This window comes from Mastomys coucha, unplaced genomic scaffold, assembly GCF_008632895.1.
Source record: "Mastomys coucha isolate ucsf_1 unplaced genomic scaffold, UCSF_Mcou_1 pScaffold22, whole genome shotgun sequence".
Classification (NCBI taxonomy): Eukaryota; Metazoa; Chordata; class Mammalia; order Rodentia; family Muridae; genus Mastomys; species Mastomys coucha.
This window is the reverse complement of record NW_022196905.1, coordinates 129,847,147-129,871,702: the sequence shown is the minus strand read 5'-3', so window position 1 is coordinate 129,871,702 and position 24,556 is coordinate 129,847,147. Positions and strand designations below refer to the sequence as shown.

Genomic DNA, 24,556 nt, shown 5'->3' with positions numbered 1-24,556 from the left:
GCCTGAGCCCAAGGAATGGCCAATGCGGGGCCTGAGCCCAGGAAATGGCCAATTCGGGGGCCTGAGCCTAGGGAATGGCCAATTCGGGGGCCTGAGCCCAGGGAATGAGGCAGGCTGCTGGGGGGCGCGGCGGGGAGAGCAAAGTACCGATCTCGGCGGTGTTTCTTCATACTTTTCTTCTTCTTGCGCAGGGGGGAAGCACTCCCACAGCTGTGAAAACAGTGGGCACCAGTGAGCTTGGGGTGGAGGGGAGGGGACGCGTGTGGCTGGTGGGGCTCCAGGTCTGGAAGCTGAGAAGCGGCCCCAAGCTATGAAGCCCAGAGTTCTTTGGATAGAATAGCCTGAAGCTGGCAAGACTGGCAGACTGGCGAGAACAGTAAAGTTGATGCTACTGCCTGCCTCTTTAGCCACCTCTTTTGCTCTCATATGTGTGCACAGATGCATCCATTCATGCGTGTAGAGCCCAAACGTCAGCCTCAGACATCGTTTACGAGGTACCTCCCCCACATATATTTATGTATCATGTGTGATTGTGTGCACACCACAGGGGGCATACACGGAGCACAGAGAAAACAAAACAGCCTTTGCTTCTCTTCTGCCTTCTGATCCTGGGGGCTCAGGTCATGAGGAGTGAGGATTGTGGAGCCTTCTCACCAGCCCCTGGGACTTGGCTTGACTGGGCTGGCTGGCCCATGAGCCCTGGGAATCCATCTCTCTCTGCCTCCTCAGTGCTCAGATTAGAAACCTGTGTGTGTGTGTGTGTGTGTGTCTGGTGTGTGTGTGGTGTCTGTGTATGTGTGTGTGTGGTGTGTCTGTATGTGTGTGTGGTATGTTTGTGTGTCTGGTGTGTGTGATGTGTGTGTGGTGTGTGTGTGGTATGTGTGTGTGTGTCTGGTGTGTATGATGTGTGTGTGTCTGCTGTGTGTGATGTGTGTGTGTGTGATGTGTGTGTGGTGTGTGTGTGTGTGTGATGTGTGTGTGTGTGGTATGTTTGTGTGTCTGGTGTGTGTGTGTGTGTGATGTGTGTGTGTGTGGTGTGTATGATGTGTGTGGTATGTGTGTGTGATGTGTGTGTGTGTGGTATGTGTGTGTGTGTCTGGTGTGTGTGTGGTGTGTGTGATGTGTGTGTGTGTGGTGTGTGTGATGTGTGTGTGTGGTATGTGTGTGTGTATGTGGTGTGTGTGATGTGTGTGTGTGTGATGTGTGTGTGTGTGGTATGTGTGTGTGTGTCTGGTGTGTGTGTGGTGTGTGTGATGTGTGTGTGTGGTATGTGTGTGTGATGTGTGTGTCTGTGATGTGTGTGTGTGTGGTATGTGTGTGTGTCTGGTGTGTGTGTAGATCTAGGAGTCCTACTTGGATGTGCATGCTTTCAAGGCAAGCACTCTCCTGTCTGAGCTATCTCCTCAGAACCTTTATGTTGTTTGCTTAGTTATTTTTGTTTGTTTTGGAGACAGGCCTTGCTGTGTAGCCCAGGCTAGCCTTGCGCTCATGATCTTCTTACCTTGGCCTCCTAGGTGGTGGGATCACAGGAGTGTGCTCAGTATCATGAGGGGGAGGGGAAACATTTTATTGGGGGTGTGTGTCTGGTTTTCTTACAATACTGAAATTAAAACCCAGGGGCTTGCACTAGGCAAACTCACTGGTTCTGAGCTGTTCCCCAGTCCTGGGATCTCTGTCTGGGCTGGGTATGTCAACACTGGCACCAGAGAGTCCAGTGTCTAACCCTGCAGGGTCAGACCTCCTGTCTCTAGCAGGTGGCCTGGGGTTCTTCCCACTCACAGGTGTTGCCCCGCCCCGCCCCGCCCCGTCCTTTTCCGGTCCCCTTCATCACTGACCTGCATTCTGACTCTAGTCTCCTCTTTTTGCTGAGGGTGGATGCCAGAGAGAAAGGACAGAGAGATGTTTCTGGTTAGCTAGTGGCCCCAGTTTGTACCTCAGGACGCAGTGGGGGAGCGGGGGGAACATAGAGCTGGGGAAGTTGTAGTTGAAGTCCAGTAATGACCCCCCTCCCAGGGTCACATAAACTTGGGATGGTGTTATGAGTCCTGGAAGGATGGATGGTACTACCCAGTGGGGGCGGGACTTAAAATGGGCGGGGCTTATGGGGTGGGCGGGACTAAGGGGGAGGGGTTAAGGTGCAGTGTAGGAACTCAAGAAAGGGAGAAGGGCAGGTTAAGTTTGCAGATTCCAAGTGTGGCATCCGTGTCCTGTGTGGGTCCAAGATGGGAACCCCAAGGCCCTCCCCACCTCGCCCTATGGTCATCCGCCACTCTCACCGGCTCCTCCGATGACTGCCTTTCTTTTTCTTCTTCTTCTTGGGAGGGGGCGATGCGGAGCTGCTGGACCAGTGCTTGGTCCTGAGCGAGAAGGGGCGGCAGCGGGAGGTGAGGGGGGCGGCCCCATATTACCCTCCCCTCCACCGCGGCGGCCGCTCACCTGTACCCCCGGTGCCCGCGGTAGCAGGCGACCGGGCAGTCGCAATCCACCGGGCCGTCATCCTCATCGAAGGGTGGGTACTCCAGTCCCGGCTCCAAGCCCTCCATCCGGCGCGGGGTCTCAGCCATGCTAAGGAGAGACAGAGACGCTGCCCGTCAGCCTCTGGGAATGGCCTTCCTGCTGCTGCAGCCTGACCTGATGCCCTCTGGGTTATTTGTGGTTCGGAAGAGGGGGCTTGTAGACCAGGGGCTTGCCATTCCCAACCCTAGCGGTCTGATGAAGCTCTGAGAAACCCACACTCTGGGACAGTGGTTTGCAAAAGAGACAGAAATACCACTCCAGGTAGAGCAGGCCTGATAGATCAACTGCTAGGAATGCTGAGGCAGGAGGTTTTCAAGTTCAAGGCCTGTCTGATCAACCTAAATAAGAATGAATGGATGGGCCGGGCAGTGGTGGCGTACGCCTTTAATCCCAGCACTTGGGAGGCAGAGGCAGGAAGATTTCTGAGTTCGAGGCCAGCCTCGAACAGAGGTCTACAGAGTGAGCCAGGGCTATACAGAGAAACCCTGTCTCGAAAAACCAAAAAAAATAAAAATTAAAAAAAATGGATGGATGGATGGATGGATGGATGAAATGAAATATCTGGGGATGCACCTTCGATGTAGAGCACTTGTGTAGAATTACCCAGGGAAGGGCTTGGGGTCCCAAGCTCAGCTGTATAGCACCCGCCTATAGGAAAACCCTGGGTTCCATTCCCAGTAACACACACACACACACACACACACACACACACACACACAAACACGAATGCAGAGTCGGCAGAGGGCCCACCTAGCCCATCTGCAACCCCTAAGCTGGGTGTGGTAGGGCACACCTCAGGAGTTCAAGGCTACCCTTTGATACTTAGGAAGTTTGAGGTCAGCTGGGTTACAGGAGAGTCTGCCTCCTTCTTACCCTCGACAAGTCTTCTCCCAGTGACTGTAGCCTGTTGTCTTATCCTGGTGTCCCTTTCCCTATTCTTTCAAAGAGCCCCTCCCCCATCGCTGACATCTGCCTTTCCAGATCCCTGAGTGCCCACCCCCCCCTTTGTGCCTTCCCTCCCTCCTCTTTTCCTTCAGCCTTGGCTTCAGCCTCTGAAATATTTATAGCCTCTCCTCACCCTCCCTCCTCTCCGAAGCCTCCAGAGGCCTTCTATACTTTCCAGCTCCAGCTGCCGGCTGTCTTCATCAATCATGGCTAGCGCCTGGAGGGAGTGTGTGTGGGGCTCAGCTCTCTGCCATCTCTAGCTCTATATCCACTCCCCATCCGTCTGAGAATCTCAGAACTCCACTTCACCCAGCAGGAGCCAGCCGTCCCTGGTCCCTGACTCCCAGCTCCTCCGATGGCCTCCCCACCCACAGGCATCCTCTGCTGCAGATGCCTAGTTTGTGGATGCCTCGTTCTCAGCAATGCAACACAATCTGGGCATTCCACATCCCGCAGAGACTTGCAGGAGTCTTTATCATGATGGCTCTGTCCTTAAGCCACTGTGTGGCCTGGGACATGATTAGGTCCCTCCCTGACTGAGCCTCTTCTTCAACATGAGAATCCTTTAAAAAGATAACTGGATTGTTAAAACATTCTTTTTAAAAAAATATTTATTTACTTACATATGTGTGGGGATAGGGCTTATGTATGCCACTGTGAATGTAGAGGTCAGGACACAGCCTATGAGCATCATTTCTCTCCTTCCACCATGTGGACTCTGGGGATCAAACTCTGATCTTTTGGCTTAGCCGCAAGCTCCTTTACTCTCTGTGCCATCTTTTGGTAGCCTACATTGCTTTGTTTTTTTAATCAAACAAGCCTATAAATGATCTTTCATAGTAATGGGCTCCATGGTGGCAGCCCCTTCGTCCTCATCTCTACCTCCCTCGTCTTCCATTCTGGTGGGGACAATTCCCTGGCTTCGAAAGAACAGCCCCGCCCCTACATTCACACACACACACACACACACACACACACACACACACACACACCCTTGGGGGCTGCCCACACACAGTTTACCTTTTCCTATACAGAGGGAGGCCAGCTTTGGATTCTCAAGATGGATTTGAATCCAGAAATGAGTGTGCTGGCTGACCCTCAGGGACCTTATCTATGCAAGAAAAGAGAATCCTCTGGCTTTGAGCAGAGGATTAAGTAAGATTCTCCCTGTGAAGCTTCCAACCTAGAGGCAGGTCAGTGACTGGAGCATAACCCAGCACTGATTACTCGGCGGGTAGAGTGGGGCATCTGCCGGCTTACACATCACAGATGCCTCTTCCTGGAATGGATGTGGGAACAGCACATAAAAGATGGAAGGAAGGGAGGCTGGCTGTGGTGACACGGCTAAGGGAAGGCTTTACAGCACGCATGGTGGCACACACTTATAATCCTGGCACTCAGGAAGGAGGCAGGAGGATCACAGGTTTGATTGAGGTCAGCTGTGCTACATAGTAAGGTTTTATAGAAACCCTGTCTCGATAACTAAATAAATAAACAAAAAAGGAAAGGCTGACCAAATGGCTCAGTGGGTAAAGGCATTTGCTTCTAAGTCTAATGACTTGAGTTCAATCCCCAGAACCCACATGACTGAAGGAGAGAACTGACTCCTGCAAATTGTCCTTTGACCTCCACACATACACTGTGATGCATGCATTCCCTAACCTCCTCTCTTTCTCTTTGTCTCTCTCAAAATAAATAAAAAGTAAGAAATAAAGGGGCTGGGGCTCAGTAGATGGCTTGGCAGATAGATTATTGCACAACCATAGGAGTGGAGTTTGAATTTCCAGCACCCACATAAAAAGCCAGGGGTGGCAGCATACACCTGTAATCCCAGAGATAGGAGGTGGGGTTAGAAGAGCCCTGGGCCTCCATCAGTCCAAAGTGGTGAGTACCCGGTACACAGAAAATCTGTCTCAAAAAAAATCCAGTAGAGCTGGGCGGTGGTGGTGCATGCCTTTAATCCCAGCACTTGGTAGGCAGAGGTAGGCAGATTTCTGAGTTCGAGGCCAGCCTGGTCTACAGAGTGAGTTCCAGGACAGCCAGGGCTACACAGAGAAACCCTGTCTTGAAAAAAACCACAAAAAAAAAAAAAAAAAAAAATCCAGTAGAACCCAGTGGTAGTGGTACACACCTTCAATCCTAGCAGCGGAAGGCAGAGGCAGGTGGATCCTTGTGAGTTCCGAGATCAGCCTGATCTACAGAGGGAGTTTCAGGACAACCAAGGCTACACAGAAAAACCCTGATTTGAAAAACCAAAGAAAAGAGAGAGGACATACCATTGTCTTCTGACTTCTACATGCACACATATGTATATACATGAGTGGATGCATATACTTGCATACATGAATGCACACACATATACCATGCACATATACACAAGATAAAAATCAAAACCCCAGGGCAGGAGAGATGGCTCAGTGATTAACAGTGTTTTCTGCTCTTCCAGATGGCCAGAGTTCAATTCAGTTCCCAGCACCATGTCAAGGGACTCTTAACTACCTCTAACTCCAACTCGGGGGCAACATGTCGTCCTCTTCTGACCCACGAACACATCACATCCACACGCACATCCACACGCATATCCACACGCACATCCACACGCACATCCACACGCACATCCACATGCATATCCACACGCATATCCACATGCATATCCACACACATGTCCACATGCATATCCACATGCATATCCACACGCACATCCACACGCATATCCACACGCATATCCACATGCATGTCCACACACATGTCCACATGCATATCAACAGAAATAAACTACAATCAGCTGTGAGGTCATTAATTCCAAGTAATTATTTACTAAATTCTGAGTTTAAAAGACAAAAGCCGGGCCGAAGAGAAGGCTCATTGATTTAGAGCACTGACTGCTCTTCCAGAGGTACTGAGTTCAATTCCCAGCAACCCATGGTGGCTCACAACCATCTATAATGGGATCTGGTGCCCTCTTCTGGTGTGTCTGAAGACAGTGACATTGTATTCATATATATAAAATAAATTTAAAAAAAAGCCAGGCGGTGGTGGCGCACGCCTTTAATCCCAGCACTTGGGAGACAGAGGCAGGCAGATTTCTGAGTTCAAGGCCAGCCTGCTCTACAGAGTGAGTTCCAGGATAGCCAGGGCTACACAGAGAAACCCTATCTCAAAAAACCAAAAATAAATACATAGAAAGTCAAAAGGCCAAGGACCAGGTCAGTGGGTCAGTATCAGGGGCTTTCTCAGCACACGTGAGGTCCAGGCCTTGATCTGCAGTGCCGCACAGGCAGGTTTTAAGCCAACACATCTCCATCGAGATACCTACTCACTTATAATTGGAAGACTGATTTTATTTTTTTCTAAAGAAAGAAGAAGCCATGTGTAGTGGGACATGGCTCAGTGATAAAATCCCTTCTTTAGTGTGAGGCTTTGAAATTAATCCCTAGCACATTAAAAAACAATAGTTATGGTCCAACTTGCAAAAACCCTGACAGCCTTGAGGCCAACACACAGATATCTGGGAAGCTTTTGGGGGGACTGTTGGAGAGACTGATACGATCCTATTGACTGCACAGAATCGAGCACCCCCCTCCTTTAGTTCAAATCTCTGTGCTCTTCCTCACCCTGAAGCTGCTGGCTTCCTTCCATCTGTTCTTGTGTCCCTCCACTGACATGTCAGCCCCCTGACGTCCTAGGTCCATCACATCCCACACAGCTCCTCAGCCACACAAATGCCCGACTGTATAACACAGTCTTCAGTGAAACTATGAGATGTAGGGACATCACATGTAAGTTGGGGGTGAGCTGGTGGGAGGAGGAGGGAGGCTCAGTTGGTTCAGACTTGAGCATGGTGAAGCTCGGATACAGATTCAAGTCACGCCCTTTGGGGAGAACCTTTCCAGACTTTGTAACTGCCTAGTTACGTTGGCCACTGATATCGTCATGCGTACCGTGTTCCCTGCTTCTTCCCTATTCTCTGCACGTTCTTTCTTTGATGGCTCCATATCCAGGGTGCCTTCCTCTCTAACTCTCAGCTTTATTTGAAGAAATTGATTTTATACGCTTGATTGTTTGGCTACATAAGTGTGATGTGCATCATGTGCATGCAGTGCCTGTAGAGGCCAGAAGAGGGCGCTGGATCCCCTGGAATCAGAGTTAACAGATAATCGTGAGCCAGCATGTGGGTACTGGAGTCGATCCTGGTTCCCTGCAAGAATAACTAGTGCTCAGAGCCATCTCTCCAGCCTCCCCCCCTTCCATCTTAGGTTTTGGAGACAGAGTCTCTCACTGAACCTGCAGCTCACTGCTGGAACTAGACTAGCTAGCCAGCAAGGCCCTAGCATCCCCAGGGGTTTGCCTCTCTAGTGCTCAGCTTGCAGATGCACACTAGCGCCCAAGGCTTTTATGTGTGTGTGGAGAATCCAAATGCAGCTCCTCCTTCCAAGCAAGCATTGTCCCCCTGAGCCATTGCCCCACCCCTATTTATCACCAGCACCTTTTAACTTGTGTGGCTATGGCCTTGCAGGCCGAGCACCAGACTTCCTTCACATTGTTTGCTCTTAAATCCAAGTTTGTTACCTAGTTAGTGGTTCATTATGTTGGTGGAATATGTCTATGGGGATGGGAGGATGGAGTGTCACCCCACCATAGAGGTGACCAGCTCAGACATAGACAGTTGGATGTGAAGGGAAACGGTGACTTGAGGCCAGATGCAGTGGTGCTCACCTGTAACCCCAGCATTTGGGAGGTGGAGGCAGGAGGATCAAGAGGTGAAGGTCAGCAAGTTGGAAGCCAGTTTAGGTTACATTAAATTAAAAATGGAGTGGGGCAATGGGGAGATGGCTCAGTTGGTCAAGTGCTTCCCCCGAAAGCAAGAGGCCCTGAGCTCCATCCCAAGTAAAAAACTGGGTGAAGGGATGTGCCCATGTGATCCCGGCACTGAGGAAAGAGAGACAGGAGGGTTTCTGGAATGTGCTGGCTGGCCAGTTCAGCTTCATGGTAAGCTCCCAGCCAGCAAGAGTCTGTCTCAGAAAATAAGGAAGATAGAAATTGAGGAAGATATTCAATGTTGATCTCTGGCCCCAACATATATGTACACACATAAGCACGCACGCGCGCACACACACACACACACACACACACACACACACACAAGATTACCTCTCACTGGATGTTCTTTGTACCATTTTCTTTTAAATCAAAAGGAGACTTTTGGGGGTAATTTTTAAAATTATATCTATTTGTTTTTGGTTTTGTTTTTGTTTTTTTCCAGACAGGGTTTCTCTGTATAGCTCTGGCTATCCTGGAACTCACTCTGTAGACCAAGCTGGCCTCGAACTCAGAAATCCGCCATCCTCTGCCTCCCAAGTGCTGGGAGGCCACCACTGCCTAGCAACATCTATTTACTTATTGAGTGAATGTGCATGTGAGTGTATGTAGCGTGTGAGCATGTGTGCTACAATGTACCTGTAGAGGTCCAAGGATGACTTGCTGGATTTTATTCTCTTTGTCTACTCTTCAAGTCCCAGGGAACAAACTCAGGCCATCACTGGCTAAGTCGCCTCACTGGCTGCTCGCTGGCTAAGTCACCTCACTGGCTGCTCACTGGCTAAGTCGCCTCACTGGCTGCTCACTGGCTAAGTCGCCTCACTGGCTGCTCGCTGGCTAAGTCCTCACTGGCTGCTGGTCACTTTACTGCCTTTGTTTCCCTTTAGTCAGGGGCCTACGGTCCAATCAGCAGATGAGAGCTTCGGATGAGAGCTGAGACAGTGCTGGGATTCTGTGCAAAGGGCCTTCATTTTCTGCCCATCCACTTAGCCATCATGCCACTGGCCTCACACAGGCCTTGAATGGTGGCGGGAATAGGAAAGAACTGGATCTGCATTCTTTTCTCCCATGCCTCCCGGTGCAGGGCAAACATTGATCCTATGTCTATCATGATAATTGCTAGTGCGGGTGCCAGACAGTGTTTCAAGTGCTTTCCATGTGTTTATCTCATTTAATCATTGAATATTCAGAACAAGCCTTTGACACAGGAACCATCATTAACATTCCTATCTTACAGATGAAATGATGAGGTTCAGAGAGGCCACACCACGTCTAAAATTAGACATGTTGGGAAAATGACTAGACTTGGTTCACACTGTGTCAGGAAGTAGCTCGTAAATATTGCCTTGATAAGCCTGCTTTCCCAAACACTTTAGTGTGTTATATAAGCATGAAAGTTTTGAAACAGAGTGACAGGCTGGTGAGATGGCTCACTAGTTGCCAGGTCTGATGACCTGAGTTCATATGGTGCTCATATGGTGACAAGAGAGAGCTCATTCCTGCAAGTCATCCTCCATGTGCATGGTATGGAACATGCACATTTACACACACACACACACACACACACACACGGGTGGGTAGAGAGTGTGTGTGCATGTGTGTGTGTGTGTGTAAATAAACAAAAAGCAAAATATGAATAGGTAGGCTATGAGGAATTTTGGGAGGTGGGGCCAGTTGAAGGAAGTGGGGCATTGTGTCTTTGATGGACACATCTTGTGCTTCCCCCTTTCTGTCTCTCTGGCAGTTTCTGGCCACAGTGATGTGTGCCATCAATTCTAACATGCTTCCTCTACCATGGCGAAGTAAACCTCTGATACCATTAGCAAAACAGCCCGAGTTGTCTGTGTCCTTTGACCACCGGTCTGGAAAGGCAACAAACTGTGTTCCCACCCCAGGGAGGGATCCATCATCCAAAGGGAACATCTCCAAACAGCATTCTACTCTCTGTCAAAGCCTTCTTCTTGCTTCTGGCTTCTGTAGGGTCGTGCCTAAACATGGCAGCAATACAATATCCTGATGGCCGTCTGGATCGAAGATTGTCCCCGGAAATGATCACTCTTGTCAGTCAGTTAACACACGGGCAAAGAGAGACCGTTTCTTAGGGGTGATTCCCACCTCTATTGTGAAGCCAGTGTGAACTCATAATGACCCCAAAGACCTACAGGGTGGAGCCCCTTCAGTCTGGGTCTGTTTTCATTGTTTATAAAAGTTTCCAAATTAGATTTATTTTATTTTATGTGTGAGTGTCCCATTTACCTGTTTTCATGTGTGCCATGTATGTTCTTGGTGCCTACAGAGGTCAGAAGAGGACATCAGATCTCCTGGAACTAGAATTGGGGGTGGCTGTGAACCACCCTGTGGGTGCCAGAAATTGAACTTGGGTCCTCTGGAAGATGACAAGTGCTCCCAATCACTGAGTCAAGTCTCCTGCCACCTACTCTTGTTAACTGTAGGGGCTTCCAAATTTGGGTGTAAGAGTATATTTGTGTGGCAGAGAACTCACCTAAATTGCCCTAAAACACTAGTCTATAATTTGTAGACTGTCAAGATTGGAGGCCAAGACATGAATGCAGGGACTCAGGGCTTTATAGAATCTGGAGGAAAACTAGACTTGGTGGGCAGCACAGAGACTGCCGGGCAGAAGGGAACCAGGCCTGTGGTCAAAGGACATGACACAGTCAACTTGGCTATTTTGTTTATGGTATCAGAGGTATAATTCATTGTGGCAGAGAAACCGTGTTAGAAGTCAACAGAAATTGAGCAGTTGTCAATTGAAGTCAATTACTGAAGACAGTTGAAGTCAAAAGACAATTGAGCACATGAATCATGCAGGTGATGGTGGTAGCCACCTGGCAGTGATGTGTATTTGCTGTGTGCCGGGTATTAAACCTAACATGTTTATTTGTGTTTTTCTCATGCTAAGGATAGAAACCAGAGCCTCCTTCCTACTCTGCAAGGGATTTATAGCTGAACCACATCCCAGAGTCTTCCTGGGGTGGGGAGGTGGATTCTTGGCAAACACTCTACAGCTGACTCATACCCCAGCGCTTCATGGAGGATTCTAGGCAATTGCTCTACCATTTGGCTAGCCTCAAGGCCTAACAAGTCTAGGAGGAGGGTATCCTACCTTCATTTTAAATATAAAGTTATGAAGAGCTAGGGACATCAAGGGTCTGCCCAATCCCATAGCTGGGGCTGTGGTGCAGCAGGAAGCCAGAGGCCAGGATGCTCGCCTTAGACTTAGAGGTTTTGACACGTGGATGGAGCATCTGCCTCCCTCCCCTATACGTTAAAGATGTGAAAACTGACTCAGATGCCAAGTCCATAGAAAGCATGCAGGCGAGGCAGTGGCAAGCCCTGCCTCCCCTTTCTGTATGCGGCGGGTCCGAGAACAGGCTTGATTTCAGCACCACGGATAGCCTCCGCCTTTGGGCTTCTGAGCAAACACCTTGGTGTCCTTGTTGCAGTTCCTTTCTTAATGCCTGTATCGCTGGTGTGTGTGTGTGTGTGTGTGTGTGTGTGTGTGTGTGTGTACGCTGTATATGTGTGTGGGGTATGTGTGCATATGTAGGAGGTGTTGGTGCCCGAGTGCATGGGTGCAGAGGTAGGAAGACGGCAATCTATCACTCTGTTATTTTCTTGAGTCAGAGTCTATCACTGAACCTGGAGCTAAGCTGGCAGCCAGCAAGCCCCAGAGAACCTCTCTGCCACCCACAGTGTTGAACTCCTACCCCTTGCCTCCCAAGTGCTGGTATTATAAACATGTGCCAGCACACACCGAGTCTTTAATGCCATTATATACACCTAGTTAGAAGTCTTTTGGTTCAGCCCCTCCCTGCATGAATGATGAAACAGGAGCTTTGTGCAAAACTTGGGAGAGCTACATTGTATTAGGGATCACAAGTATAACCAGTAATGATCCTGTTTTCAGGGTGGGAATGAATGTCAAGTGGACTAAATGCATGTTTGACTAGCATGTATACATACATACATTCTATTCCCAGCATGGCATAAACTGAGTGTGGTAGTGCATACTTGCAATCCCAACACTCTGAAGGTGGAGGCAGGAGGATCACAAGTTCAAAGTCAGGCTGGAAAGGTGGCTCAGTATTTAGGAGCCCTTGCTGTTCTTGCAGAGAACTGAGTTTGGTTCCTAGCATTCACAGCAAATGGTTTACAACCACCTGCAATTTCAGTTTCAGGGGATCTGATGCCCCCTTCTGGCTTCCATGGCTCATGTTCATGGTTTCTCTCTCTCTCTCTCCCTCTCATTCTCTCTTTCACTCTCTTGCTCTCTCTCATTTTTCTTTTCTTTTTCCTTTCTCTTTCTTTCTTTCTTTCTTTCTTTCTTTCTTTCTTTCTTTCTTTCTTCCTTTCTTTTGTTCTTTCTTTGAGATAGGGTCTCATTATGTAGCTCTGGTTATCCTGCAACTCCCTACGGGGACCAGGCCGGTCTTGCCTGCATCTGCCTCCTGAGTACTGGGATTAAAGGTATGTGCTACTGTGCCAAACTGTTAAAAAAAAAAAAAAAAAGGAATAAAAGAAGTTCACGGTTATCCTCAACTACATAGCAAATTCCAGGCCATCTTGGGATACATGTCACACAAACACATACACACACATACATACACAATCACACCCATACACACATACACACACATACACATACAAACACACATACACACACACAATCACACACATACACACAATCACACACATACACACAATCACACACATACACACATACACACATACACACACATACACACATACACACAATCACACACATACACACATACACACACATACACATACATACACACACAATCACACACATACACACATACACACACAATCACACACATACACACATACATACATACACACACAAAATCACTGTTATCTCTCTCTCTCTTTCTTTGAGTCAGGGTTTCTCTGTGTAACAACCTTGGCTGGCCTGGAACTTACTCCACAGACCAGGCTAGTTTCAAACTCAGAAATCCACCTGCCTCTGTCTCACAAGTGCTGGGATTAAAGGCGTGCACCACCACCACCACCCTGCATCAGAAACCATTTAAAAATATTGGACATTTTTATGTTTGTGTGTATGTGTGTGTATGTGTATATGTGTGTGTATGTGTGTGTATATGTGTATGTGTGTGTGTATGTGTGTATGTATGTGTATGTGTGTGTATGTGTGTGTCAGTGTGTGTGTATGTGTGTGTATGTGTATGTGCATGTGTGTATGTGTATGTGTGTCTGTATGTGTCTGTATGTGTCTGTATATGTGTATGTGTGTGTATGTGTGTGTATGTGCATGTGTGTATGTGTATGTGTGTGTATGTGTGTATATGTGTGTGTGAGTGTGTGTGTATGTGTGTATGTGTGTGTATGTGTGTATGTGTATGTGTGTGTGTATGTGTGTGTGTATGTGTGTGTGAGTGTGTGTATGTGTGTGTGAGTGTGTATGTGTGTGTGTATGTGTGTGTATGTGTGTGTATGTGTATGTGTGTGTGAGTGTGTGTGTATGTGTGTGTAAGTGTGTGTGTATGTGTGTGTGTGTGTGAATGTGTGCCACATGTGTGCAGATGCTTGAGACCAGAAGAAGACTTTGAATCTCCTACAGTTGGAGTTCCAGACAGTTGTGAGCTGCGCAACAAGGGAACTGGCAACTGACCTCTGATCTGCAGAGCAGTATGTCTCTTAACTGTGGAGCCATCTCTCCAGACTCTGGTGTCTTTTTTTTTTTTTTTTTTGACCCCATGTGTTTCATTAAGGTTGCACACAGGACCAAGAGAGAAGAGTTGATTGCAGAATAACGTAACAGCAGTTATGCCCCTAAAGAAGATGGTCTTCCCCATGGGCCAGCAAGATGAATCAGTGAGTGAAGGGGCTTGTCAAGTCTGATGACTTGAGTTCAATCTGTAGCACCCATACGGTAGGAGGAGAAAATTAATTCCCAGAAGTTGTCCTCTGACCTCCACATGCACACCCTGGCCTGCATTTACACTAACTCACGGTCACACATATGCACACGCAATAAGTAAACAAATGTTAAAACAAAACCAAAATGTTTCTTTCCTAGCAACCATCAACTTCTCATAGAGCCTTAGAGAGTGTTTTCTTTTTATGGAGGGTGTTTTTCTTTCTTTCCTTCTCTCTTTCTCTCTCTCTCTCTTTTTCTTTCTTTCTTTCTTTCTTTCTTTCTTTCTTTCTTTCTTTCTTTCTTTTTTTTTGAGATAGGATTTCTCTGTATAGCCCTGGCTGTCCTGGAACTCACTCTGCTCTGTAGACCAGGCTGACCTTGAACTCAGAAATCCACCTCCCAAGTGCTGGGATTAAAGGCGTGCGCCACCACCGCCCGGCCTGGAGGGTGTTTTTTAATATCCCAGGCTGGTCTTGAACTCACTGTGTGGCATGACAATCGTCCCATCTCAGAACCTAGAATCATTGATTAGGTTTCTGTGAAACAGAAGTGGACAGAGGTCTGGAGATTCAGGAAGTCATCTGCTGCTGATCTGGGCTCACGGCTGAGAGAAAGACCAGGAGCCTTTCTTCAGTTTCTTGCACAGCCTTAGGGCTGGGTAGGGGAAGGACCATCATCAGCAAGGTGGGCACCCTCTGAATGTGTCCTGTAGGATTTGCTGAGTACAATGTCAGGCACAGCACTGGGCTACCCTGTGCCATCTCTCCAATTCAGCCCTGTCCATTTTCTACATAGTTTTCTCTCCGATGCTGGGGCTTGCATTTAGGACTCTAAGGCTGAGCCCCAGAGCCATGCTGGAGGGTTCAAGACAAACACTCTACCACCAAACAACACCAGCAGCCCTCCACTGGGGGATTCTAGGCAGGGGCTCTACCACTGAGCCACGCCCCCAGCCCCTCACTGGAGGATTCTAGGCAGGGGCTCTACCACTGAGCCACGCCCCCAGCCCCTCACTGGAGGATTCTAGGCAGGGGCTCTACCACTGAACCACACCCCTAGCACCTGGAGGGGGATTTCAGGCAGGGGCTCCTACTGCTGAGCCACGCCCCCAGCCCATTCACATTTGGCTTTCTATAATCTCAGATACATCACATTCTTATCCTGAAGTTCATTTTACTGGTAGAAATAACTGACTCACTGACTAACTGGTAGCTTGCCTGTGGTCACACCGTCAGTTGGCTGCAATATTGAGAGTCTGAACATTTCTGAAGTCCCCAAGCTTGTAGCCCATAGACAGGACCCAAGTGGGCAGCAAATAGCCCTCAGGGATCCGCAGTTGTCAATACCTTGTACTCTGGGCCAGACCAGAGCTTCCAGTGGGCAGAGTCCATGAACTCTCCTTGACTCACACCATCCCCTAATGGCGCATCTCCACCCCCATCTCATCCTGTTGCAGCATGAGATGTACCCTCCCTTCCTGTCACTCAGGTAAATACTCACATGTGGGCCCCAGGCCGGTCCTCCCTAGTCAGTACGCCTTCTTTCTCCATCAGCATCTGCCGGAAGGTCCCGACCTTCTGCTGGATCTCTTCCTCTGAGTACCTGTGGGGAAGAGGGAGCAGGAGGGCTTCACTGCCAAGTCTAGGTCACTCCTCCGAGTGCTCCCACCTGCTCTCCAGCCCTTGCTCACTGCACACACACTGGTGGCGTCTACTTTTTGTAAGTTTGTTATTCTATCTCAATGTATCCTCTCCCTCCCCATCTCTATTCCTCCTCACACCTCCCCACCCACCTTCTGCTTTCATTCAGTCCCCTCCTCTCCATTCCTTCCCCTCCCCTTCTTCCTCTCTCCCCTCCTTCTTCTCTCTCTGTATTTTATATTTCTCCCCCTCCCTTCCTCCTTTTCTTTATTTTACTTAGAAGTACACTGTTGCTGTCCTCAGGCACACCAGAAGAGGGGCACTAGATCCCATTGCAGGTGGTTGTGAGTCACCATGTGGTTGCTGAGAATTAAACTCGGGACCCTCTGGAAGAGCAGTCAGTGCTCTTAACCGCTGAGCCATCTCTCCAGCCCCTCCTTCTTTTCTTAATACTATTTATTATTAAGCTCATCATTACAAACTGTAAAAAGCTTTAATTCTTTTTTTCTTTTTCAAGATTTATTTATTATTATACACAGTACACTGTAGCTATCTTCAGACTCGCCAGAAGAGGGCGTCAGATTGTCAGATCTCGTTACGGGTGGCTGTGAGCCACCATGTGGTTGCTGCGATTTGAACTCAGGACCTTTGGAAGAGCAGTCAGTACTCTTACCCGCTAAGCCATCTTGCAAGCCCCCCCCCCTTTTTTTTCTCCAGACAGGGTTTCTCTGTGTAGCCCTGGCTGTCCTGGAACTCACTCTGTAGACCAGGCTGGCCTCGAACTCAGAGATCTGCCTGTCTCTGCCTCCCAAGTGCTGGGATGAAAGGCATGCGCCACCACTGTCTGGCTCACTGGGTGATTTTCAACAGGCAGTTTACCTCCAAACTACAGTCTCAGCCTTTGAGTACATCTTTTGACCCATAAATTTCTAGGGTCACCTTGTAGTGATCCAAGGGTGAAAACAAAAGCTTGACACATTGTGTATTGACAGAAGGGAAGACACCCTACCAGGGAGGGTGTGTCACCAACTGTGTTTCCATAGTAACCTGTATCTCTTGGATCTTGGCAGTGGTCCTTGCTTTAGTAATTATCTGTTAACTTGTTTGTGGTTATGCACTACCTCAAAGTTACTTAGAGCTGGTCTCTCTCTCTCTCTCTCTCTCTCTCTCTCTCTCTCTCTTTCTCTCTCTGTCTCTCTTTTTATGGGTTCAGTCCCCGGGACCTGCTAGTCTGTCTGCCATGTTGTGGCACTCCCCCACCCAAATTTCTTTAAAAATGTTTAGAGGGCTGGAGAAATGGCTCAACAGTTAAGAGCCCTGGCTGCTCTTCCAGAGGTCCTGAGTTCAAGTCCAGGCAAACACATGATGGCTCACAACGATCTGTAATGGGATCTGATGCCCTCTTCCGGATGCGTGAAACGACAGATAACTCATATCCATAAAATAAATAAGTCTTTAAAAATAAAATGTTTATATTTCTTATTTAAAAAAAATGTATGTGTGGGTTTTGTTGTTGTTTGTTTGTTTGTTTGTTTTGTTTTTTTCGGGACAGGGTTTCTTTGTATAGCCCTGGCTGTCCTGGAACTGTGGCTGGCCTTGAACTCAGAAATCAGCCTACCTCTGCCTCCCAAGTGCTGAGATTAAAGGCGTGCGCCGCCACCACCACCGCCCAGCTGTATGTGTGTTTTAACATATGTGTGCAGTTGTCCATGGAGGCCAGAAGAAGAAGCCATTAGACCAGTTGGAGCTGGAGTTTTTTATAAGTTCTCTGAAGTGGGGGCTCGTAACTCTCTTTTCATGTCTTGAGCAGCAAGTGCTGTTTTTTGTTTTGTTTGGCTTTTGAGTCAGGATCTCACTAGGTAGCTCTGGCATCCTGGAACTCACTCTATAGACCAGGCTGGCCTCAAACTCACAGAGATCCACCTGCCACTGCCTCCTGAATGCTGAGATCAAAGGCATTCCCTGGGTCTTTGTTTTTAAGACCGGTTCTCATGTAGTCTGGGTTGACCTCAAATTGGCTGTGTAGTCAAGAATGACCTCAAATTCTCAATCTGTGTGCTTTTCCCTCTGTGGTGCTGGGATTGTAGACAACGTACCACATCACATGGTCTTATGTAGTACCAGGAATGGAATCCAGGGCTTTAGACACGCTAGGCAATCTTAACCTCATCTCCACCCCAAGGCATGGGTTTTATATTGAAATTTGAAGTGCCTCATATGATAGGGGCCAAGGGCTCTCTCCAGAGCCTATAGATCCTAGGCAGGTTTCCATATTCAGGCCTGGGTCTACTGGGAGTGACAATGTCTCACTAAAGCAACTTGGCACTAAACAATCTTAAAAGTTTATTTTAATTTATTCATTTATTTTTGGTCGGGCATAGTTGCCTTTAATCCCAGAACTCAGAAGAGCCAGGGGATCTCATAGTTTGAGATCAGTCTGGTCTACATAGCAAAGTTCCAGGTTAGTAAATTATTATTTATTTAATGTGTATGTGTGTACTCGATGTGTATGCATGTTTGTGCATACATGTGTTTATATGTGTGTATGCAAGCACGTGTCTATGTATGTGTGAGCACACATGTGACTGAGGATAGGAGTGACTTCTAAACCCAGGACCATCCATCTCAGGGACTAGATTAAGGGGAAACCACAGTTTAAAAGGTCATGGCGACTTTGCAAGAAGCCTGGCTACTTAGAAGAAACCCTGTGTTTTCTTGCCTGACTAGCTTGGCACCTCTATCCATTTTATAGATTGTGGAAACTGAGGCCTTGGGTGTCATTTATGTTTATAGGTCTCTCTGCTTTGGACACTGGGTGTATCCAGGGCTTGGGAAAAGCATCCCTGTGGCTTCTGTGAGGTGATTGCCTGAACTAAAGAGTAAATGAAAGGTTGGGCTTGTGGCTCCACTTAGCTAGTCCATTCCCTGCTTCCTTGCTGGATTAGGCAACTGCTTCCCGGTGTCCTTCAGTCTCAGACCAGGCTCCAACCAGCCAAGGCCAGCGTTGCAGACTAGGTTCATCGTCATCAGACATAGCACCTGCCACAAGCCTGATCAGGCCCCGGCCACATCCCAATTTTGCTTCTAGATCCGCTCAGTATGCCAGGCCAAGCTCCCTGCTTAGTCCTGGTCTCGGCCACGCCCCACCCTGTTGCACCAATATCCTGGGTACAGTTCCACCCCATCCAGGTCAGGTCCTCTCAATTAGAACAGTCACACCCCGCAGCCCCCCAACCCCTGTGGGTGTACCAAACTCCAGAGTGCAGCCCAAGCTCACGTCCATCTCAGTCCTGGCTCCACCCTACCCCGTGGGTGACGACGTTGCTCTGCCACACAGAACTCTGTTACTGCCAAATTCTCAGACAAATAGCCCCACACTCCTCCCGGAAGTAAAGCTTGACCATTCCCTGTCTAGGCGCCCCTCTGGAGAGTTTAGCTACACCCCTACTCCTCCATTCCTCCCCATGCCTCCATACTTAAATCCACACTCTCACTCTGGCTTTATTCTACCTTACTCCTGCCAGACACTATGCCTAGCCCCGCCCCTCCCTCTGCACACAGCCTCGGTGCATGCTGCTTAGACTGGCTGTGCCCAATACAACCACATACCAACCATACCCCCTGTCGTCCCGCCCTTGCCCAGTTCTCAAGCACAAAGCACATCCCAACCACGCAGTTACTCTAACTCCTCACCAGGTACACAGTCTCTGGCCTCGCCCCGCCCCATTCTGTTCTGATTCCGCCTACTTTTTCCTGAACAATTTGATCTCGCCCCACCCACATCTCCTCTGGCCCCACCCTCCCGCCACGCCCTACTCACCCCTGCTCCTCCATCATCTCCTGCAACTCCATGCACTTGAGCTCCACGCGCCGCTTGCGCTCATGGTCCAGAATCTCCCGGTGCGCGCGCTTCACCAAGCCGGGCTCAGCGGCGCGCAGCTCCTCCTCCGCGCGCGGCCAGGACCCGGAGGAGGCGCCGGGCTGCGGGAAGCCATTGGCAGCGTCCGGCGGAGCTGGCATGCCGGTAGCCCCGTTGTTCACGGTGGAGGACATGACACACAGGTCCTCGGCGGCCGGCCCTGCAGGACAGATAAATCACAAAGTGGGGTGGTCACTCACCTCTCGGCCATTGGCTAAGCTCTTTCTCTATGACTTAATCCTGGAGATTTAGGGCCCACTCGCGGCTCTAATCCGCTTGTTCTCGCGCTGTAGAGGGAGGGGCCGGTAGCATCATTTAAGGACGTGAATGTAATTCACACTAGTCTTTCTCCATCTGTAAAGTGTGTGGGTCCAGGTCAGATCTTTGTATTTTGTTTTTCCTTCACTTTTTTTTTCTTAGACAAGGTTCCCTATAACCCAGCCTGGCCTCCAACTCGCTGTGTAGTCAAGTGTGACCTTAAACTTCTGATCTTCCTGCCTTAGTCTCCAAAGTATTGGGGGTTACAGGCATACACATCACACCCGGTTTATGGAGTGCTGGCGATGGAACCCCAGGTGCATGCTAAGCAAGCACTCTACCCGCTATGCTCCAGCCCCTCCAATCCTAAATGACTTTAGAGAAAATCTTATAAGAAGCTAGTGACATGGCTCAGAGGGTAAAGGCACTTGCCACCAAGCCTAATGGCTAGAGTTCAAAGCTCAGAACACCACACACACACACACACACACACTTAATGGAAGGAGAGAACCAAGTCTTGCAAATTGTATTCTGACTTCCACACACTGGAACGGTGGTACATGCACACACGACACAATAAATAAATGAGCACAAAAGTTTTTTGTTTTTGTCTTTTTTGGATTGCTTGTTTTGTTTTTCTCAAGATAGGGTTTCTCTGTACAGCCCTTGCTGTCCTGCAACTCTCTCTGTGGACTAGGCTGGCCTCCAACTCAGAGATCTGCCCGCCTCTCCCTCCTAAGTGCTGGGATTAAAGGAATGCACCACCATGCCTATAGAGCCTATGAATAAAAAGTTTCAAAAATTTTATTTTCTGGTGCTGGGACTTCATAAATGACAAGAAGTCTAACAATGAGTTACAGATTTAGCCTTTTTCTTTTTTTCTCTTTCTTTCTTTCTCTCTTTCTTTCTTTCTTTCTTTTTTTTAAATGATACTGCTGAGCCGGGCAGTGGTGGCACACACCTGTCGCGTCCGCCTTGACCAGCAAGAAAGATGCGACCTACGAGCTCTTCTTTATGCAGTTTATTCAGGAACCGTGAACAATCTTCTGACCCCCCAGGGCAACACCCTCAGCCTTTAAGTACTCCCAAGCTTAGCCAATCCAAATGGGCTACGTAGCAAAAGCGGATAGGTCAGCAAATGCGGAAGCAACCAAGGGCAGCAAGCTTAGCCAAATAAGGACTTGTTTACGAGACTGCTTGCTCTCGGGATGGCGGAAGCCAGCGCCATCTCAGGGCAAGGCTCAAGCGGCTCTCCACACACACCTTTAATCCTAGCACTTGAGAGGCAGAGGCAGGCAAATCTCTGAGTTAGAGGCCAGCTTAGTCTACAGAGAGAGTTCCAGGATAGCCAAGGCTACATAGAGAAACCCTGCCTCGAAAAACAAAAACAACTAAAATAAAAAGATATTAAGAACTTATTTTCTTTTACGTGTGAAACTTTTGCCTGCATGTCTGTATGTGTCTGTATGTGCACCACATGTGTGCTCGGAGCCTGAGTTGGTCAGAAGAGGATATCAGATCCCCTGGAACTAGGTTTATGGGTAGTCGTGAACCTCCATTTGGGAATCAAACCGGGGTCCTCTGCAAGAACACCAGACAAGTTCTCTTGACCACTGAATCGCCTCTTCAGTCCGACTTCAGCTGTTTTGTTTGTTTGCAGTGCTGCTGGCATTCAAACCCAGGACCTGGTCCCTGCCAGGTTAGTGCTGAACATCTTGGCAGCATCTCCAGCCACCAGGCTGTTTAAACCAGCCACAGCCCAGGGCCCTGTTCTGGCTTTGTCCAGTATACTTCTAACTTCCAGTCTGCGTCCACAGCGACCCTGCAGGAATGGGATTTCTCCGGTGTCAATCTCTCTCTTCCTACTCTGGATGTAGCTTCAGTCTTTGCTGCATCTGGCTAACTCTCCCAAAGCGAACATTGCAGGAGGTAGTTTCCACAGGAGCACCTCTCCTTTGTTCTGGAAATACTGCTCCCAAGGACTGCCCAAGGTGACATGGAAAATTAGCTTTCCCGAAAGCAATGTCCTCTTGTGTGCTAGGCATGTCCTCTTGCAGAGGCATGGTTTGGAGGCAATAAGCCTTGACACTGTGGTAGGCCAAAAGTAGAACACACACACACACACTCACACTCTGGACCTCTATCTTAACAGAGGGAACCGCCTCCTAAGCTATTTCCGGGTCCTTTCTCCAAGGCTCTGCTAGTTGCTAAGCAACTGAAGGTCTCATTCTCAGGGTGTGGGATGCAAAGGATAGAGGGAAGGGTTGGGCATGTATAGATTGGAGCCATCTCAGCAACACTCTTCCCTCTCACCCCTCTGCGGAGGTAAGCACTGTATCAGCTGAGTTATAACCTCAGCCCAATTGGTATTTTAAAAAATGGCGTGGCCAATTGGCCTGGACAGATATCTCACCAACAGGGGTCTAGACCAGGCTCCTTTCTACTCTTTGCTGTGTGACCTTGAAGATATTACTGCCCATCTCTGAGTCTCTGGTTCCCAACTGTGGCTAGGAACACCATCCACATTCCTGATGATGGGCAAATTTCTGGGGACTTACAGAAGGAAGTTGCATCTTAGTTTTAATTGTCAGTTTGACACAATCTAGAATCCCCTGGGAAAGGAGTCTCCATAAAGAACTGTCTGGTTTGGGTTGGCCCAGAGGCATGTCTGTTGGGGGTTATCTTGATTACATTAATTGAAGTGGGAAAGACCTGTCCACTGTGGGTGGCATCATTTCCTAGGCAGGGAGTACCAAACTGTTTAAAGGTGAACAGCGTGAGCTGAGCCCTGGCATGTGTGCTTTAATTCATTGCTCTCTGCTCTTAGCTGTGAATATAATATGACCAGTTGCTTTAAGTCCCCAACACCATGACTTCCCTGCAGCAGTGGATTGTAACATTGAATTGTGAGCCAAATGAACCCTTGATCTCTTGAGTTGCTTTTATCAGAGTAATGCATTTTTTGTTTTTTGGTTTGGTTCTGGTTTTTCGAGACAGGGTTTCTCTGTATAGCCCTGGCTGTCCTGGAACTCAGTCTGCTTTTTTTTGTTTTTGTTTTGTTTTTTGTTTTGTTTTTTGACCAGGTCTCGCTATGAAGCTCTGAGCTGGATCTGGCTATGTAGACCAGGCTGGCCTCAAATAGACAGACATCTGACTGCTTATTGCACCTGAGTGCTGGGATTAAAGGCCATGTATCACAACTTCTGGCCCTTGTCAGAGTATTTTATTAGAGCAACAAGAAATACACATATACACATATATACACACACACCACACACACATATACATACACCACACACATATACACACACACCAAACATACATACACACATATAGACACACACATATAGACACCACACACACACCAAACACATACACGTATGCATATACACACCACACATATACACACACATTTACCCCACATCTACATAATACCCAGCCACATACACACATACCAAGCACACATATACACATATACCCACATACATAATCATACCACACATACATACACACATATATACACACACATACACACACCACACATACACACACACACATACATACCAAACATACAACATACTCACCTACACACACACACATGTACACACCCACACAATCACACACACACAATTTTGATCCCTCACCTCTCTCCTCACTATGGTTTCCATTCATCGACTTATTCTCTTCCTGTGACATCATCTCCATCTCCTGTCTCAGCATCTTGCCAGGCCTCCCTCCCCTCAGTCACCCATCTCCCATGAACAGTGTGGAAGATCAGCACAAGCCACATAGGCTGACTCATGTCTTGGGTTAGACTCAAATAGCCTGTTATGTTGGCATATCATTGTGGCACAACCTTGCCGTCATGGTCCAGCCACATATATCTTCCCTCTCTCTTACCTCCAGGTCTGCCAACTTGCAGCTCACTCTCCCATAATGCTCTTTGTTTTTTGAGATGGAGGCTTACTCCATAGTCCACACTGATCTTGAACTACCGTGTCTCCCAGATTGGCCATCAATTCACTTTCCCCTACCCTCAGGCTCCACGTCCTGCAGTTTCAGGTTTTAGCCCCCATGCCTAGCTTCCAGGCTGCTCTCTCTGCAGACTCCTGGTCAACATTCACAAGAACCACCAACTTTAAGAAGCCTTTCTTTATCCTGATGGCTGGTGCCACCCTCTCCAATCTCTTGTCACTGGCTGTTGTCACTGTGGATTTACAAGCCTAGAGTAGCCTTGGAGCTTCTGAATCTTACTATCAGTCAAGTGCCTACATATAGGGAACTCAATGAATGAGACTGGAACAAATCAGACCATTACAAAAGGTGGGATAGAATCACGGGACACAGTCAGTCCTGCTGCCTGCATACTCTCCTTGTTCTGTCTTCTCCTTAGTTTTCCTTGTGCTGGGGATGGAATTCAGGGTTCTTCCCATGCTTGGCAAGCTGTCTACCACTGAGCCACGTCCCCAGCCCTTCACTGGGGGATTCTAGGCAGGGGCTCTACCACTGAGCCACGCCCCCAGCCCCTCCCTG

The 24,556-nt window shown here is 48.4% G+C and overlaps 1 protein-coding gene across 2 annotated transcripts in view; it reads right to left on the bottom strand.

The window, feature by feature from the left end:
• Window positions 1-24,556, bottom strand: part of Srrm3 (serine/arginine repetitive matrix 3) — a 68,561-nt gene that overhangs the window by 19,457 nt on the left and 24,548 nt on the right. For both annotated transcript variants that reach the window (XM_031338232.1, XM_031338233.1), the window contains exons 2-7: window positions 19,667-19,925; window positions 15,707-15,808; window positions 2,437-2,565; window positions 2,277-2,357; window positions 1,836-1,865; window positions 148-210 (exon numbers count right to left, since the gene is read on the bottom strand). In XM_031338232.1, the coding sequence (XP_031194092.1) occupies window positions 148-210; window positions 1,836-1,865; window positions 2,277-2,357; window positions 2,437-2,565; window positions 15,707-15,808; window positions 19,667-19,899 (638 nt within the window). In that variant the 5' untranslated portion in view covers window positions 19,900-19,925. The remainder of the gene's footprint in view (window positions 1-147; window positions 211-1,835; window positions 1,866-2,276; window positions 2,358-2,436; window positions 2,566-15,706; window positions 15,809-19,666; window positions 19,926-24,556) is intronic.